Here is a 20156-nt window from a genome sequence, read left to right on the forward strand (position 1 = left end):
TCTTTTATTGCTATGCTTGCCTTATCTGTTTTGAGCTGGATTGTGGACATCACTTTATCATTTTCCAGAACATGCATACCACCTACCTTTTAGGCTTGGCTCAAATGGTGACTGAAGCTCTCCTTTGTACTATGGGATAGTATTCCAAATTCATAGCCTTCCTTCCTCTATAAAAAGGGTGGATTAGTTCTGAAATGCTTAGGAGAGGGCAATTACTAAACTGACCTTGTATGTTGAACTATAGCAGTGGTCTTAAAACTGCAGCCCACATGTGGCCCTTTGCCTTTATCTGGCCCTTGAAGCTCCATTCCATCCACTGACACCAGTGATGGGGTACTATTCCTCCCCTAAATACCAACAATAGAGCACCATTTCTCCCACTGATGCCAACAATGAAGCACTATTCCTCCCACTAAAACCAATGATGGGGCACTATGCCTCCCATTAACACCAACCATGGGGTACTATGACCCTTTGTTTAGAAAGTTTGGAGACCCCTGAACAATAGCATCTGTGTAAGTAGTAAATTATCGAAAGCACTCAGCCTGGATATCTAGCATCATAAACATGAAAGCCTATTTTCAACATTTGAGTAAATACAAAGGACGTGCATGTAGAGATGTATGGAAAGGCCCCACACCATTGTTGACGCTCTTCTGTATAGTATGACCTTACCTCAGCCGATAAAAGCACCCACTTTAGGCTATGGATAGCAATTTAAAAAATATAAGGAAAGCTTTGCTGGTGGTTTTTCCAGGCCTCTAAATTTAAGTCAGATTTGCTTTCCTTACAGTTTCCCATAAATAAATCTGCTAATAAAAGGATACCCGAAATGACACTACTTTGTGGGTTGCAATCGCTGCATTCACAAAATGCTTGCTGCTTGGCTGTCATGCTAACCCCCTGTCATCAGTACATATGGATTCCAAACAAGTATCAGAACTTCTAATTTACATATGTTACTGATCAGGGACTTGGACCGTATATACAGCAGATGATCGTGCATCTAGGAAAAGGGCAGCATGGCAGCCACCATATTTGTCTCATGTTGGATTCCCTTTAAAGTATTTGTCACACTGGAGGCATTTAGATTGTTTTGGATCTTTGTATCACAGGGGCATTTTGGGTAGTTACTGCCACATTTTCTGATGCAAAACAAGCCAGACAGAGCAGTGCAAGACAGTTTATTTCGAGGACCAGAACAGTAGAATATTTGCCCAGAATGGGAAGCAGATGGCAAAGGACTTGTCCAGTGAAAGTAAAGGGGAAATAAAGTGCCACTGAGGAGGACTAAACCTCATTTTTTTCAGCACATCCTTACAAAATTAAACTGGTAACAAAGTGAAGGTTTTAGTGGCTGGCCTGCTTCGTCGTCCTCCGTGGCAGGGAACTAGTCACCAATATTGGCTGAATGAAGCAGGAGATCCTTGTACTGTTTGGTTTTCTGTTACAGCTTTCTCTCCAGCAAGGAGAACAGTGAGCAGCAAAGCCGTGATAACCTCAAATCTGGTGAGACTAGCAGTCAGACAGCAGTGCCTTGGGTAATCTCAAACTGCAGCTATTAGGCGCAAATAGAGCTACACAATTATTAAAAAAACACGATCTCGATTCAACCTCCCTCACAAGCCTAATAATTTCCGTGATTCTATGTAAACAGTGCAGAGCTGTCAAAAAAAAAAAAAAAAAGCTGGCAAATGTTTAAACATTCCTCAGCGCTGAGAGTAAGAGGAGATACAAAGTAACATTTAGTTCTTTTACATCAAATGAATAAACTTCGGTCTGTAAATGAGGTCCGTTTAACCACTTAAAGACTAAGCCTTTTCCTGACACTTGTTGCTTACGATTGAAAATCTATCTATATATATTTGGGGGTTCCAAGTCATTTTCTTGTAAGAAAAAAAATAGATTTTCAATTGTAAGCAACAAGTGTCAGAAAAATATATATTTTTTTTTTTTTTTTTTTTTGCAGAAATTCTAGAGAATAAAATATTTGCAATATTTTATGTCACTCTGTATTTGTGCAGCTGTCTTTCAAACGCAGTTTTTTGGGGAAAAATACACTTCTGTGAATTTGAAAAAAAAAAAACAAAACGTAAAGTTAACCCAATTGTTTTGTATAATGTGAAAGATGTTACGCTGAGAATCGTGATCTTTATTCTAAGCAAAAAAAAAATGGGATTCTCATTTTATCCAGAATCGTGCAGCTCTAGGCGCAAAGAAAACAAGCTGCTGTTTTTCAAGAGAAATTAAAAGCAGAATGCAAAGTAATATTTTCTAGATGTTCCAGATAATACAACAAATTTTCACTTTCTGATTTCCGGTCCATTATAAGCTCTTTTCTTTAAGGCTTGAAAGGTATTTCCTGTTCTGTTGGTTGAATTGCTGTGGTTGAATTTGCAGTTTTAAGGAGTGAGTGTCATTTTGCAATTTAACAATTTACTTAAAAATGTTACAAATGTTTAATTTTTTTTTTTTTTTTTTTTTCCTTCTAGGTCAAGCTTTGAAGATTCCGCAGGCTGCCCAAGGCACTGTACAGCACCAAGTAGTTATCAAGAGTACAGGAAAAAGACATTATGAGTACATTGATCCAAAGAAGTTGGAGTTCCTTTTACCCTTTGTAGGAATGGAGTAAGTTTGTGATATATATATATATATATATATTTTTTTTTTTTTTTTTTTAATTGGAGGGTGGACACCGTAGAACCCTAGATGCTTTGAGTCGATGGTAAATGCTACTACCTTAAAGTCCATCTCCAGCACTTGGTGAAGTTTTAAATGGTTATTTTGAACAAAACTGGCCCAAACAAACTATTATGTTCACAAAAAGATGGAATGGCTGAGGGTGCTGTATAAACAGTATGCAGCCTCCGCTTTATACAATAGCTTTGTGTTCTGACAGTGAGGTGGAAATTTCTTGTGCCACTCCTCCAAACAAAATAGTTGGACTGAGCACTGCTAAGCCATTCAGAGGTAGCTTTGTATTCTATAAATTAATATTAAGTTTCTATTGGCTGAGGTGGAGAGGTGGGCAAATTATGTCATGATCTCTCTGTCTCAGCCAATCAGATGCAGCTTTGTATTTATCTATAGATTACAAAGCTCTCTGTGAATGGTTGGGTAGCGCTCAACTCTGTTTTGTTCCAGGAATGGGATGTTCCCATCCTACTGCCGGAACATAGCAGAGTTGATTTACTAAAACTGGACACTGCAAAATCTGGTGCCGCTCTGCATAGAACAAAATGTTTTGTTTTTTTTTTTTGTAAAAGCTTGAACAAGCTGAAGTTAGAAGCTGATTGGCTTCCATGCACAACTGCACCAGAGTTTGCACTCTCCAGTTATAGGCAAGCAATCCCAGTGCTGTATTCCAAATATAGCTGAGGCTACATACAGTTTATACAGCATCCCCAGCCGCTGCATCTTTTAACTACTTGCTGACTGCATAACTTGGTTATAAGGAGGCAAAGTGATTCTCCTGTGCCAGATCACGTACCTTGGTACGTGATCCAGCACTTCCGGTTAGGGGGCTCACGCAATGCCACTGTGCTGTGAATAGACACAGCACAAGTCAATCCACAGGTGCCGGCCAATGGATGTCCACTGGCACCTGCTGATTGGCAAGGAGAGACAGAACAGAGCTTTGGCTCTGTAAACAATGCAGAGCCCTGTTCTGTCAGGGATGTGATGGATTTTCTTTCCCTGCAAAGCACATCCCAAAAACAGCGCACACAGTACACAAAAAACACTATAGGCACACATTTAATCCTTTGATCGCCCTAGATGTTTATCTCCTTTTCAGCCAATGTCATTAGTACAGTGACGGTGCATATTTTTGGCGCTGATCAGTATTCGTGTCACTGTTTCCCACAAAGTGTCAAACTGTCCGTCGCAATATCCCAGTCCCGCTATATCGATCCTGTGCTTCTGCTAAGCAGGAACATGCTTTGCCTTCCCCTAGTCAAAGTGCCTCCCCCACAGTAGTAAAGCACTGGTCAGGCACAGTTAACCCTTTGATCACCCCCTGATGTTAACCCCTTTCCTTTTCTCATTAGTACAGTGACAGTGCAAATTTTTTTTGCACCGATCACTGTATTATTTTCACTGGTCCCCAAAAAGTGTCAAGTGTCAGATTTGTCCACTGCAATATCGCAGTCCTACTCTATGTCGCTGATCGCTGCCATTACTAGTATGTAAATGTTATCTATCTATCCATACACATACACAGAATGGGGACGGAAAGTATTCAGACCCCCTTAAATTTTTCACTCTTTGTTATATTGCAGCCATTTGCTAAAATCATTTAAGTTCATTTTTTTTCTCATTAATGTACACACATCACCCCATATTGACAGAAAAACACAGAATTGTTGACATTTTTGAAGATTTATTAAAAAAAGAAAAACTGAAATATCACATGGTCCTAAGTATTCAGACCCTTTGCTTTGACACTCATATATTTAACTCAGGTGCTGTCCATTTCTTCTGATCATCCTTGAGATGGTTCTACACCTTCATTTGAGTCCAGCTGTGTTTGATACTGATTGGACTTGATTAGGAAAGCCACACACCTGTCTATATTAGACCTTACAGCTCACAGTGCATGTCAGAGCAAATGAGAATCATGAGGTCAAAGGGACTGCCTGAAGAGCTCAGACAGAATTGTGGCAAGGCACAGATCTGGCCAAGGTTACAAAAAATTTCTGCTGCACTTAAGGTTCCTAAGAGCACAGTGGCCTCCATAATCCTTAAATGGAAGACGTTTGGGATGACCAGAACCCTTCCTAGAGCTGGCCGTCCGACCAAACTGAGCTAACGGGGGAGAAGAGCCTTGGTGAGAGAGGTAAAGAAGAACCCAAAGATCACTGTGGCTGAGCTCCAGAGATGCAGTTGTGATATTGGAGAAAGTTGTAGAAAGTCAACCATCATTGCAGCCCTCCACCACTCGGGGCTTTATGCCAGAGTGGCCCAACGGAAGCCTCTCCTCAGTGCAAGACACATGAAAGCCTGCATGGAGTTTGCTAAAAAAAACACCTGAAGGACTCCAAGATGGTGAGAAATAAGATTCTCTGGTCTGAGACCAAAATAGAACTTTTTTGGCCTTAATTCTAAGCGGTATGTGTGGAGAAAACCAGGCACTGCTCATCACCTGTCCAATACAGTCCCAACAGTGAAGCATGGTGGTGGCAGCATCATGCTGTGGGGGTGTTTTTCAGCTGCAGGGACAGGACGACTGGTTGCAATCGAGGGAAAGATGAATGCGGTCAAGTACAGGGATATCCTGGACGAAAACCTTCTCTACAGTGCTCAGAACCTCAGACTAGGCTGAAGGTTTACCTTCCAACAAGACAATGACCCTAAGCACACAGCTAAAATAATGGAGTGGCTTCACAACAACTCCGTGACTGTTCTTGAATGGCCCAGCCAGAGCCCTGACTTAAACCCAATTGAGCATTTCTGGAGAGACCTAAAAATGGCTGTCCACCAACGTTTACCATCCAACCTGACAGAACTGGAGAGGATCTGCAAGGAGGAATGGCAGAGGATCCCCAAATCCAGGTGTGAAAAACTTGTTGCTTCTACTAAATACTGAGCAAAGGGTCTGAATACTTAGGACCATGTGATATTTCAGTTGTTCTTTTTTAATAAATCTGCAAAAATGTCAACAATTCTGTGTTTTTCTGTCAATATGGGGTGCTGTGTGTACATTGAGAAAAAAAAAATGAACTTAAATGATTTTAGCAAATGGCTTTTTTTTTTCAAAATTGTCAGTCTGTTTTAGTGCAAAAAATAAAAAGTGGTGATTAAATACCACCAAAAGAAAGCGCTATTTGTGGAACAAAACTGCAGTGCCCTATCGCACACAATGGCCTAGTCATGAAGAGAGGTAAATCTTCCGGATGTAAAGTGGTTAAAGAAGGTAGTGGATCATTTGGATCAGCTTGCTCCAAACAAACCATTGAAATTTTACTGAAAGCTGGATTTTAGTTTGAGTCTTCAATCAGCAGCAACTGAGAAGAATGGCCTACCTTCTTATGGCCCTAAGCTACACTGGGGTTGGGTGTCTGTGCCGAGGGATATGCCCATAAGGAGAGAGGCCTAGCCTTCTGATTTTTAAGTATCTTGCCCTCTAGTGGCCAGACTTAAACTCAGTGGCCTGCTGTGGTCTGTGCCCCCCCCCCCCCCCCCCCCCCCAGCTGAAGAAAAGTGTTGTATGCTAAATATAAAAATCCCACACTCCTCCTGGTATTAGCAAAGTAAATATATATTTTTATTTCACAGAACAGAAAGCAGCTGGGGTTCTGAAACCGAGTCGGCAGAGTACCAGTTTGTAACAACTACCGACCTAGGTGAAGGAACGAATGTTGGTGAAGAGGAAGGAAATGAGCCAGTCGGGGGAACAGCTGCAGGAGGCACCATGACATGCAAAATAGATCATGAGAGAAGAAAGGAGTCTGTTGGTTTAGTTCATATGTGATTCGACAACATGTTTTAGAGCAAACCAACAACTGTTGGAGTGCTTATGTTTTTGTTTTATTTTATTTTTTATTTTTTTTTTAAGAGTGAAGAGTGTGTGCTCTGATATACAGCGGAAATGCGTGTCTTATAGTTTAAGTTTAATTATTTCCGCAGGCCCATCCACCAGCGTTTTTTTTTAGACTCCTTCTTCATGCAACTCTACTAAGCTTTAATTGTTGCTGGTGTACCACTATTACCCCAAGCTGGCTGCTCGACGCAGCAAGGGGTGTATGATCAATATCCTTATTAGCCATGTCATTATGTCCCTCCACAAATACCCTACTACCGACATGGACAAGCAATTTGCCTTAATTGCAGCGGCTTCATCATTGGTTGGTGTTCATTTCGAAAAAATTTTATTGCACTTTTTTTCTGTACTGTATATTTATATTTATGCTGTTTGGAATAATGTAAATAGTTTTTTTTTTTTTTTCTTTTTGAATTATATTGCGTAGTTATGGTTGTACTTTTCCATGAAAAATTGTTAAAGGAAAAAAAAAAATGTTTTTTGTTTTGGCTAAGCGTTTTTATTAAAAAAAAAAAAAATTACAGCAATACATTGGTGTGTGTGTGGTCAGTCTCTATTCAAATGCATTTAAAACCCTTCACCAGTGGTAATTTCTTCAACTAAAACATTTCTGTCGCCCTAAATTAATACTATTTTATTCAACTAAAAACTAAAATGGCATTTTAGTCAACTATGACTAAATTGAAATTTGATGTCAAAATTAACACTGTTCTGTAGTGCATGTTCAAACCTTAATGCCATAAATAACATAAATAACATATTTGATTTTAAACTCCAGCCGTATATAATGAGTTGTAGAGAAATTCTTAAAAATAATGCATTATAATTTAACTGTACCCATTAGATTTTAGACAACTAAAATTAGTTTTAGTTGACTAAAATGTACTGGAGATTTAGTCAACTAAATTCAACTAAAACACTTGCAGACGACTAAAATGGGGCCACATAAAAAACATTTTAGTTAAGACTATGACTAAATCGAAATTTGCTGCCAAAATTAACACTGCCTTTCACGCTTAAGGATAAAACAAATCTTCAAGAGGAGCTCCAGTCTTTTTTTTTTTTTTTTTTTTTGTGTTAAGTCAGCACCTACAAAAAATGCAACTACTGACTTTTTATAAACACACACACACTCACTGGTCCCGGGATCTAGCGATGTGGTCCCCCGAACCGTCTCTTCTCTCCACGTTGCCGGTGTTCTGACGGATAGTGCCCGCTATCGAGAAGTGCCTGGGATGTACGGCGCAACAGCTGATTTTATGATCAGCTGTTGAGACGGCGCCTGCGCACAATAGCTGACTGAAGACCTTTTTCTGTCAGATTGTGCCTGGCGCTGCCGAGGCGTACTATAAAGGGCTAATTTTAGTTTTTTTTAACCCCATTATGTTACTAAACGTCTTAGATCTGGTTCACATCTGTGTTTTTTGCAGAAACGCACTACAGTTCATTTACATGGTTTCCTATGGGACACGTTCACATCTCTGCTTTTTTTCAGCAGCTGCGTATTTGGAAAGGGTCGGGGACTTTTTTTTTTTTTTTTTTTTTTTTTTTTATATGCAAAACGGTGCTTTTTTGGTTCAATATACTTCAATGGAGAAGCTGCAGAAAAGCATGTAATGTGTTTTTGCAGCAATTTGTGTTTTTTAATCTGCCCAACAACAAATTGTCCCAAAAAATTGCAAAAACCGCAAATCGCAGCAAAATCACGTGCGCAAGAATAAAAAAAAACGCACAGCAAAAAGCACTGCAGAAACAGATCAAAAGCAAACTGCATAGGTGTGTACCAAGCCTTACTCTGGCCACACGGATCAAATTTCAGACGAGAATATTCAGATGAAAAATCTTTGTACATTCGCTGAATGAAAGAATATTTGAAATTTCCACTTGTTTTTAACATTCTGTTTTTAAAATGAATGTCATTTCTGAACGAAAACCACATACACTGTCTGAAAATTCCTTTGACCGAGAAGTTTTCTATTTCCAAATTTTCCCATCACTGTGGTTGAAAATGAACATCAATTTGACCCCACTAACGATTAGAAAATTGAACGAACATTCTTAAAATGCCTTTGTTTGAAGGAAGACCATTGTTTGTTTGTTTCTTAATAAAAAAAAAAATTTGATCTGAGTCTGATGATATTTACCAGATTCACCCTTTGATAGTATATACAGTATCTCTCTTCTAATAGTATATACAGTATCTCTCTTCTAATAGTATATACAGTATCTCTCTTCTAATAGTATATACAGTATCTCTCCTCTAATAGTATATACAGTATCTCTCCTCTAATAGTATATACAGTATCTCTCCTCTAATAGTATATACAGTATCTCTCCTCTAATAGTATATACAGTATATCTCTTCTGTCATTTTCAGAGTGGATTAGATATTTTGCTCCCTAACCATATAGTTGGTTATTTATATTTACCACTGCATAGAGATATTTTTGAATAAATTGCCTTTTTTTTAAACTTTACATATTTAACTAAATTATACACCACCTTTTTTTTTTTTTTTTTTTAAGGTTATTAACTGATCAAAACAATAATCGGCCAACTAATCGATTATGAAAATAATCGTTAGTTGCAGCCCTAGATGCCTCATGTCGGTGAGGGTTGGATTTGTACATGTTGGGTGCGGATTTTTAAAAGATGGGCACGCCCCGCAAGCGTACAGGAAAAATGGTAAAATAAAATTTTTGTTTTGCAGCACTGGCCATCTTTGCAAAATCTGCCCCCATCTTTACAGGACTGCCCATCATTTAAAAATCCGCCCCCAACATGTACAAATCCGCCCCTCACCGACACGAACACGCCGCGCCAGGCGCAATCTTACAGAAAAAATTCTTTCGTCAAGTATTGTGAGCAGGCGCCGTCTCAACAGCTGATTGTAAAACCAGCCGTTGTGCTGTTCCGTACGGCGCATGAGCAGTACATCCCGGGCACTTCACGATAAGATAGATATATAGATATATATATATATAGATAGAGATAGAGATATATATAGATAGATAGATATCTATCTATCTCTATCTCTAACAATAGGACCGATGCTTGATGCAAATATTTCTTTTACTTGAATGTTCCAAAATACATACAAAACTTGAAAGTGCAGATGTGCAAGCAACTGTACAGTATCTTGGACACACAGCCAGAGGAGCCTGATGAAGAGCGATTTATGCTCGATACTGTACAGTTGCTTGCACATCTGCACTTTCAAGTTTTGTATGTATTTTGGAACATTCAAGTAAAAAATATTTGCATCAAGCATCGGTCCTATTGTTTCTTCATTTTGATTTATGGTGGAAGATTGGGAGTCCACCCTGACGGTGCTGTGATCAAACCAAAGGACTAAGAAAAGAAGGTAACCCACCTGAATTTTGTATGTATATATATATATATATATATATATATATATATATATATATATATATATATATATATATATATATATATATATATATTCGTGGGAAAGAGTTAAAGCTGAACTCCAGTCTTGAACAGGTGTACATATCCTCTCCTGTACTGAAATTGTTTACTGTGATTTTACTACACGCTGTGAGCTTCTCACAATGTACATAAGAAGCTGCAGCAAATTAGAGCACATCCAGCATTAAATAGCTTTTTCTTCCCCAGCCTGATGTCCCTCCTATTTCATTAACTAGTTGCCGACTGCCCTATAGCTACAGGGCAGCTGCTGTGCGCAGGATCACGTGTGTGTATATACGTGACAGCGGCTCGCTCCCGCTGTGATTATCTCGATGTCTGCCGGTACCCACTGACCGTTCGGTACAGAGGCAGAAGAAGGGCAGTCTGCCTATGGAAACAAGACCGATTTGCCCTGTATCCTGTGTTCCTGCAAAGCAGGGACGAGGATCCATGTCTTCCTCCTAGTAAAGGCAGCACACACTGTGGGGAAAAAAAAACACAGGCTAGGTACAGCTAACCCTTTGATCACCCTGATGTTAACCCCCTGCCCAGCTAATGTAATTTAGAACAGTGACAGTGCATATTTTTAGCACTGATCATTGTATTCGTGTCACTGGTTCCCACAAAGTGTCAGTGTCTGTCCGCCAGAATATCGCAGTCCTGCTACAAGTCACAGATAGCCGCCATTACTATCTTCTTGTACACATACAAGGATACAGAAGAATCGGCAGTTGAGAAAAACTAGGTTTGGGGAATAAGAATAAACTAATGTCATAGCATTCAGAGAAATCTATATATTTTTTTTAATTGCATAACATTGGGAATACTTAAAGGAGTTGTAAAGGCAGAAGGTTTTTTATCTTAATACTTTTATATGCATTAAGATATAAAATACCTGTGTGTAGCATCCTCCGCAGCACCCCCTAATTACTTACCAGAGCCCTATCTCTCTCCAACGATGTTCACGAGTGTCTTAGCCATTCCGGGACTCTCCTCCTGATTGGCTGAGACACAGCAGCGGCGCCATAGGCTCCCACAGCTGTCAATCAGTCAGTTGACCAATCAGAAGAGGGGGTGGGGCTGGGTCAGGGCTCAGTGTCTGAATGGACACACGGAGCTGTGACTCGGTTCCGGTGCCCCATAGCAAGCTGCTAGCTGTGGGGGGATTTGACAGGAGGGAGGGGCCAGGACCTCTGAAGAGGCACCCAAGAAGAGGAGGATCGGGGCTGCTCTGTGCAAAATCAACTGCACAGAGGAGGTAAGTATAACATGATTGATGATAAAAAAAAAAACCCAAAAAACATAAGACTTACAATCACTTTAAAGCGTGTAGTGTAGTAGAGATGCCAGGGCTGCAGTGAGTGCACCGCTGGATCGTGGGATAGATGTGTGTGTTTATTAAGTCAGCAGCTACAGTTTTTTGTAGCTGCTGACTTTTAATAAACAAACAAATGACTTGAACTCCACTTTAGGCTCCGTTCACATCTCCGTGTTCTGAATCGCGGGCGAAATTGCTGCGATTGGAAATGGATGACTTCCAGTGACACTCCAATTGCAATGCAATTTTACTGCAGGCAACAATCCCGGGATGCAGGTCGCCCAAAAGAGGCTCCCGCGATTCTGTTTGTGTGATTTCACCACGATTCTCACCAGCCGAATCATGCCAAAATCGCACCGCGATTGGGGTGCCGTTGGAAGTCAGAGAACGCACGGGTGTCCTACGATGTGCCGCGATTTTGAATCGCAGCAATTTAGCCTGCGATTCAGAACGCGGAGATGTTAATGGACCCTTAAGTACATGAGTGATATATCAATTTATGTCGGTGGAAGAGGCTGGCAATTGAGGTCAGCAAAGCAGGACCACTTTTGGCCATTTGGCAATTAGAATTTATTACTTTTTTTTTTTTTTTTTTTTTTACTTATGTTTTTCATTTTGTACCCTGTACCTGCATTTATGTGATTAGTATATAAAAAAGGTGAAATCTATTTTTTTCTTTCTTTTTTTTTATCTATTTTGATGTTGCCATATTTGCTTAGTAGCCTGTAGTTAAAGGTTCGGTTGGGTTTACAATAAAGTGGTTGTAAACCTCAGATGTGACATATAAAAAAAAAAAAAAAAAAAAAAAAAGCAATATCCCTCTATAGTGTGTACTTTGCTCAGTGCAGAGCAGTAATTGGTTGATTTACTAAAATGTGAGCTTGCAAAATCTGGTGCAGTTAAGCATGGTAGCCAATCAGTTTCTAACTTCATCTTGCTTTGACAGATAAAACATGGAAGCTGATTTCTGTGCAGAACTGCACCAGATTTTTCACTCAGTCCAGTTCACAGCTCACTTGCCAGTTTTAGTAAATCTACCCCTAAATGTAATTTCTGTCTTCTGCTTCATTCCTCTATCTGTTTGCGCCTCTTCTGACAAGTGTTTGTCACCAAGCGTAAAAAGGTGACAGGGGAGGGAGCTCCAGCACACAGGCTGTGGTTGATAGCCTTAGCTCTGTTTGTGTGAAGGGTGACTTGTCCCTTCCCTCCAAATCAAGGTCACTCTGTGAAGTGTAGTTTCAACTGCCTGCTTTTTGGATACTCAAGGGTTTACAACCACTTTAAAATAATTGCATGCCACTAGTATGAGTACCTCTGTATGTACAGTAAGTGTCCTAGAATAAGTCGTTGATGGTGGTACGCTCAGTTTACCTTAGGAATAAAAAACAACTAAATGCTCATTTTTTTATTTATTTTTTGTAGGTAAAAAATATAAAAATGTGCAATTATTATTTTCTTAGGAACCTAAGTAGGCTCAGCAGATTCCGGGCGCAATGCCAGGATCCTGCAGGCTGTCAGAGCGATCTGCTTGTACCTGTACAAGGATGCATAGCAATTGCCAAATGCAGAAAGCTAGGGTTGGGAAAAAATAATTCACTAATGTTATATATATATATATATATATATATATATATATATATATATATATATATATATATATATATATATACACATACATACATACATACATACATACTTACATACATTTTATTCTATTTTATCAAAAGAAAGAACTTTTTTTTTTTTTTTCCTTTTACAGTAGTAATTTTTGGGAATTTATTTGCATCATGTATCTGATTTTGCATAGTGTTTAGAAATAATTTTAGAAAAGTTGCAGAAATCTGAAACTAGAAAATGCTTCTTAAAGAAGAAGTAAACTTCCTCTGCTGACCTTTACCTATAAGTAGGCTTATAATGAGGTTTACCTATAGGTAGTGTAAATATCTCCTAATTGTGTACCGTTTAGGAGTTATTTACATTACATGCAGCCGGTGACATCACTGGGGCATGCGCTCTGAAGGAACACGGGTGCCGTTCCTTTCTGAGCCCTGTGCCGTGGACGGCGGCTTCTGCACGCATGCTCTGGAGTGGACGTCATTGTGGCTCCGGCCAGTCACAGCGCCGAAGCATGCAATCCCAGGAGTAACTTCCGGGAAAGATGTCCGCTGTCTCAGCGGTGTGCGGGCGCCGCTGGAAGGCTTCGTGCTAAGGTAACTATTTTATAATGAACTACTATGCGACGCATACTAGCTCATTCTGCCTTTGTCTTACCATTTTTTTTTTTTTTTTTCCCTTGCAACCTCTTTAAAGGTCATGTTAAAAATTCTACAATTATGTCTATCAGGATGATTTAAATTTGTAAACTAAAATTCTTGATGTTCCATTAGACCTGTCCCTCTCAGTTGTTTGACCTCGCACCTTGAATTACAGGGGTTGCAGATTTCATTTTAATCGCTTGCCCTCCAGAAGATTTACCCCCCCCCCCCTTCATGACCAGGCCATTTTTTGCGATACGGCACTATTACTTTAATTGACAATTGTGCAACGTTCCCAAATAAAATTTTGTCCTTTTTTCCCAAATAGAGCTTTCTTTTGGTGGTATTTGATCACCTCCTGTGGTTTTTACTTTTTGCGCTGTAAACAAATAAAAAGACCGACCATTTTGGAAGAAAAAACACCCCAATATTCTTTCTGATATAAAACATATCCAATAAAAATTGAAAACCTCATTTCTCCAATTTAGGCCAATATGTATTCTGCTACATATTTTTGGTAAAAAAAAAAAAAAAAATCTTATGTTGATTGGTTTGCGCAAAAGTTACAGCGTCTACAAACTATTGGATATTTTTTTTTCTTGTAATGGCAGCAATTAGCGACTTATAGCATGACTGCCATATTGCGACCGACAAATCGGACACTGACTTTTTTGGGGAACCAGTGACAGTAATACAGTAATCAGTGCTAAAATATGCACGGTCACTGTACTAATGAAACTGGCTGGGAAGGGGTTAACACAAGGGGCTAAAAGGGTTAAATGTGTTCCTAGCCTGTGCTTGTGTACTGTGTGGGAGGTGATTTTACTAGGGAAAGGCATAGATCTATGTCCCTGCTTAGCAGGAACACGAGATCGATGCTTTTCCTACTGACAGAACGGTGATCTGCCTTGTTTACATAGGCCAATTGCTGTTTGGCCTGTGTACAGAACAGTTGGTGGGTGACGGCGGACATCGAGTCCACGGCACTTGCTGCTGGGCTTCCGCTGTGCATGATCACAAAACACTATTTATTCGGTACGTGATCTGGTGCAGAGGGGCCGCTCTGCCGCAGTATATCTACGGTGGGCTGTCATGAACTGGTTAATGTGGTGGTTTTCGTATGGAATTAAATGGCAGGAGGCATGTTGGGGGAACAGGTAGGCAACAGAGAAGAGAGGGCATAAAATATATTTCTTCCCCCTAGGCTTATAACATAAATACCTCCAATAAAGTACAGTATGAATCACTAATTCATAGTCACTTCTTATCACAGATTATGGGAAGGATGGCAGTGAACAACTTGTTGTCTCATGCTATACCTGGCATAAATCACTATTTTAAAATAAGTTGGAGCTGTAGTTAAAGACTAAGGCGCCATTCACACCCGAGCGTATTGGAATCACTGGCGGTATCACGCGATTCCAGAACCGTGGCGGGACACGTTTGCATTGCCATTACTTCTTAATGGCACGCCAAACGTGGTGCTAAAATCGCTGCAAAAATTGCATCGCCAAAACGCTCCTGGCGCTGTGCCAAAATTTGGAACATGAGCTTCTTTGGAGCGGAGGGAGGCCTGTTCAAATGAATAGTGGCACTCCTCAAAAAAAAAACTTAAAAAAAAAAAAAAAGTGGTGCAGCAGGTGTCGCTGCACTCTGCTAAGGTGTGAATGACGCCTCACTGTGTTGAATAGAAACATTGTTAATTTGTTGTTTTAGGTACAGTGCCTTGAAAAGAAAAGACAGATTCAAAAAGATTGACAGGGTGAGTGAGAAAGCGTTTATATACACGTTGTATACACACTCTTATGCCCCGTACACACGGTCGGATTTTCCGATGGAAAATGTCCGATCGGAGCGTGTTGTCGGAAATTCCGACTGTGTGTGGGCTCCACGGGACATTTTCCATCGGATTTTCCGACACACAAAGTTGGAGAGCAGGAGATAAAATTTTCCGACAACAAAATCCGTTGTCGGAAATTCCGATCGTGTGTACACAAATCCGACGGACAAAGTGCCACGCATGCTCAGAATAAATAAAGAGGTGAAAGCTATTGGCCACTGCCCCGTTTATAGTCCCGACGTATGTGTTTTACGTCACCGCGTTTAGAACGATCGGATTTTCCGACAACTTTGTGCGACCGTGTGTAGACAAAACAAGTTTGAGCCAACATCCGTCGGAAAAAATCCTAGGATTTTGTTGTCGGAATATCCGAACAAAGTCCGACCGTGTGTACGCCCTATTACACTTTTCGTAGGTTCCAAAAGCAGATGCTCTTCAAGAGAAAATTTCTCTAGACCTATCACCACCACTCTGCACTTGTTCAGTACAGATTAGTGATTACCGTGTTTACCCAAAAATTAGACCCATGTCAGTTTTCTAGGGTGGCTGCAATATAAGCCCTACCCTGAAAATAAGCCCTAGTTTAAAGTCCTTGTAAAATCATGTAATCCACGCTGTAAAAGGATTATATAATGTCTAGTGTGTGTCTTTATGTAACATTAGTAGGGAAGAAGAGCTCTGACTGGTCATGTGAGTACCCAGCGGCGCGGTAAATAAGGTATTTTCTTCAATAATGTTACGTAAAGACCCACACTGGACATTATATAATCCATTTTCAGAATGGATTAAATGATTTTACAAGGACTTTAACTAGGGTTTATTTTGGGGATTACAGAGATGCTGACTCCTGAGCTGATGGGGAGGGAGAGGGGGAGAGAAGACAGGGGACAAATAAGACACCCCCTGAAAATAAGCCCTAATGCATTTTTTGTAGCCAAAATTAATATAAGACCCGGTCTTATTTTAGGGGAAACACGGTAGGAGATGAACGAGTGCTGTCCTGTGACTTAGTAATTACTCTTGACAGTTTGACCACTCAGGATGGTTGTTGCCAGACAGACATTAATGGCTGTGTGTTGTTATTTTGAGGGGACAGCAAATTTACACTGTTATACAAGCTGTACACTCACTACTTTACATTGTAGCAAAGTGTCATTTCTTCAGTGTCGTCACATGAAAAGATATAATAAAATATTTACAAAAAATGTGAGGGGTGTACTCACTCTTTTGATATAAGGTAGGTACTCAAACTAGTGGTATTTAATTATTTTAAAGTGGTTGTATACCCTTCCTAATACCAAGTGAAATGACTGGCCTCAGGTGATACACAGAGAATTAAATAAGTCCTCCTCCCTAAGTTGTACCTGTATATCTGCAGCCTTCTCTTCTCTCTACAGCCGTTCAAAGTCCAGAATTTATATCACTTATCTGAGCGTTCAAAAAACGGGGATGGAGAGTTGAAGTTGCACTCTGCAGAGCTCAGTAAGGAGAGCTCTGAGAGTTGATTGGAGGGAAGGGACACCCCCCCCCCCCCCCCCCCTTCACACAGCACACAGGAACAGAGCCGAGGCTGTCAATCAGCTGGAGGTCCCTCCCCTGTCACTCTTTCTCTTGGTGTCAGGAAAACTTCTCAGAAGTGATTCATGCTAATAGCAGAGGAAGGAAGCAGCAGACAGAAATTATTATTATTATTATTATTATTATTATTATACAGTATTTATATAGCGCCAACAGTTTACGTAGCGCTTTACAACTTGAGGGTAAACAGTACAAATACAATAAAATTTGATACAGTAGGAATCAGAGGGCCCTGCTCCTTAGAGCTTACAATCTAAGAGGGAAGGTCAAGAGATACAAAAGGTAATAACTATGGGTGATGTGCTGATTGAGAAGATAAATGTACAGTTGTTAGGTGGGGGGCCAGATAGGCTTCTCTGAAGATGAGTTTTCAGGGATCGTCTGAAAGTGGATAAAGTAGGAGAAAATCGGACGGATTGGGGTAGAGCATTCCAGAGGATGGGGGAGGCTCTGGAGAAGTCCTGAAGGCGAGCATGGGATGAGGTGACACGGGAGTTTGAGAACAGGAGGTCTTGGGAGGAGCGAAGAGAACGATTAGGTTGGTATTTTGTGACTAGGTTAGAGATGTAGCTGGGGGCCAGGTTGTGGATGGCTTTGTAAGTTAGTTAGTATCTTGAATTTAATTCGGTGACTGAGTGGCAGCCAATGGAGAGATTGGCAGAGGGGTGTGGCAGACGCTGAGCGGTTTGTGTGGTGGATGAGCCTGGCAGCAGCGTTCATGATGGACTGAAGTGGGGATAGCCTATTTAGAGGTAAACCAATGAGGAGGGAGTTGCAGTAATCGAGGCGAGAGATGACCAGGGAGTGGATTAGAAGCTTTGTGGTGACATTGGTTAGGAAGGGGCGTATCTTGGAGATGTTGCGAAGACTGAGGTGGCAAGCTTTGGATAGTGATAGAATGTGGGGTCGAAAGGTTAGTTCAGAGTCCAGGATTACACCTAGGACCTTGGCGTGGGGAGATGGGTTGATAGTTGAGCCGTTGATCTTGACAGGGAAATCAGGGGAAGTGGCACCTGAGGGAGGAAATATTATGAGCTCAGTTTTGGATAGGTTGAGTTTGAGAAAGTGATGTGACATCCAGGCTGATATGTCTGCTAGTAAGTTGGTAATGTGTGAGGAGACAGATGGAGAGAGCTAGGGGGTGGAGAGATAGATTTGGGTGTCATCAGCGTAGAGATGATATTTAAAGCCGTGGGACGCAATCAACTGACCCAAGGAGGTGGTGTAGATTGATAAAAGGAGAGGTCCAAGAACAGAACCTTGGGGGACCCCAACGGAAAAAAGGAAGAGGAGAGGAGGAAGTAGAGTTGTAAGTGACACTGAAGGAGCGGTGGGATAGGTAGGATGAGAACCAGCGAAGAGTACAGTCACGGAGACCGAAGGAGTGGAGTTTTTTGAGGAGGAGGGGGTGGTCCACTGTGTCAAAGGCAGCAGAGAGATCCAGGAGAAGTAGTACAGAATAGTGTCCATTGGCTTTAGCCATTAGTAGATCATTTGAGAGTTTAAGGAGAGCAGTTTCTGTGGAGTGTTGAGGGCGAAAACCGGACTGAAGGGGATCAAGAAGTTTATTCATGGTCAGATGGTCGCTTAGTCGGTTGTAGACCAGTCTTTCAAGAAGTTTGGAGGAGAAGGAGAGTAAGGAGATGGGACGTAAGTTGTTGAGATTGGTGGGATCCAGTGAGGGCTTTTTTAGTATGGGGGTGACTAGCGCATGTTTTAGAGAGTTTGGGAAGATGCCACAAGAGAGGGAGAGGTTGAAAATGTGAGTTAGAGAGCGTAGAATCGAGTCAGAGGGTGAGCGTAGCATTTGCGAGGGAACAGGATCCAGGGGGCAAGTGGTTAGATGAGTGCTAGATAAAAGTTTAGCAACCTCAGTAATAGTAGCAGGGTTGAATGAGGGAAGTAATGATTGTATCTGTGGACATGGGGTGTTGCATGGGGGAGGTTTTTGCGCATTGGCGTTCTCCTCATGAATTGTATCAATCTTAGTTTTGAAGTGATTGGCAATCTCCTGGGCAGTGAGTGAGTTGGTGGGTGGAGGCAGTGGAGGACAGAGTAGAGAAATGACACTTAGTGCTCTTATTCAAGACAAGTACACGTTATAGAGGGATATGCTTTGTTCATATTTCATATCTTAGGTTTACAACCACTTTAAGAAACCCATGACTGGGTTAAATTATCTTTTTATTTGTTTCGATTTGCTTTAGTCGGTGTTCAAACTTAATGATTCATTACAGCACAGCCCTGTCTATCAATGCAGCACAGACCTGCACCTGTTCTCATGGTTAAATGTAATATCTGTTAGTTGTCTCCATGGATGCATACACTCAGCATAGTGCAAAATATTTGACACATGTCATTTCTCTCCCGTGCTACATGCAGCTGCGGTCTATGAACTCCCAAGAAGTCTTGTGAATGCAGGTGGTTGGTGAAACAGTCAGTTTGGAAATGTAAAGCTTTTTTTTTTTTTCTATCATTGATAGACACAGGAGGTTTGTGGTGGAAGTTGTCTGGTTGAATCAAACTGCAGCTTATTCTCTAAGGATGAGTAACTTCAGCCACAAACCTTACACAGCAAAGCAACCCCTCTCACTCTTGCTGCATTCAGTGTTTCAGGATTGTGTATTGAAAGCAGTGGGCGGAGCTGGGAACTGTGGTGCTAGGATTTGATCTGGAGTTCCAGGCCACACAAAAAAAATACAAAAATGTGTGTTCTATGTTTTCTTATCTGGTTGAATCACTCTGTATGTTGATAGGTATTTGGCTTGCACAAGAGGGGCCAGTTGTCAAGGTCTCCTGCTGCCAGATCTTCCTCTGAGGTCAAAGCATTATTCATATAAGAAGTCCTACATCCATTTTGCCTCCAGTAGTGTCTTCTCTTCTTTTTCCATTCTGTTTGAACCCTAGGTGTTCTGATATTCCCCTTCTCTTCCCTGTCTACTGCCTAATCTTTTGCTGTTAACTCGTTCCCTCCCCCCATCCCTATCAATTATCTATTCTACCTCCACACTGCCTCTCTAAACTCTGCTCTAACAGCAACCCTCACCATATATCCCCCATCCTACTCACTGCTCGCTCTACTTTTTTCCTTCAACACCTAGCCCCTCTACTTTCACCACAGTGCCTTAACCTCCCCCTCCACAACTGCTTGCTTCACGCCATGCTTGCATGAAAACCAGAATCCCCCACCTCTTC

General features: G+C 40.9%; 1 protein-coding gene across 4 annotated transcripts in view; it reads left to right on the plus strand.

The window, feature by feature from the left end:
• ARK2N (arkadia (RNF111) N-terminal like PKA signaling regulator 2N) overlaps positions 1-20156 on the plus strand; it is a 139521-nt gene that overhangs the window by 62509 nt on the left and 56856 nt on the right. The window contains exons 3-4 of one of the 4 annotated variants that reach the window (XM_073619136.1): positions 2493-2628; positions 6277-7198. The exons of the other annotated variants lie outside the window; for them this stretch is intronic. Coding sequence (XP_073475237.1) covers positions 2493-2628; positions 6277-6472 — 332 coding nt within the window. The 3' untranslated portion in view covers positions 6473-7198. Of the gene's footprint in view, positions 1-2492; positions 2629-6276; positions 7199-20156 lie in introns of those variants that run through there. 4 annotated transcript variants of the gene reach the window in all.

This window comes from Aquarana catesbeiana, linkage group LG01 (assembly GCF_042186555.1).
Source record: "Aquarana catesbeiana isolate 2022-GZ linkage group LG01, ASM4218655v1, whole genome shotgun sequence".
Taxonomy (NCBI): domain Eukaryota; kingdom Metazoa; phylum Chordata; class Amphibia; order Anura; family Ranidae; genus Aquarana; species Aquarana catesbeiana.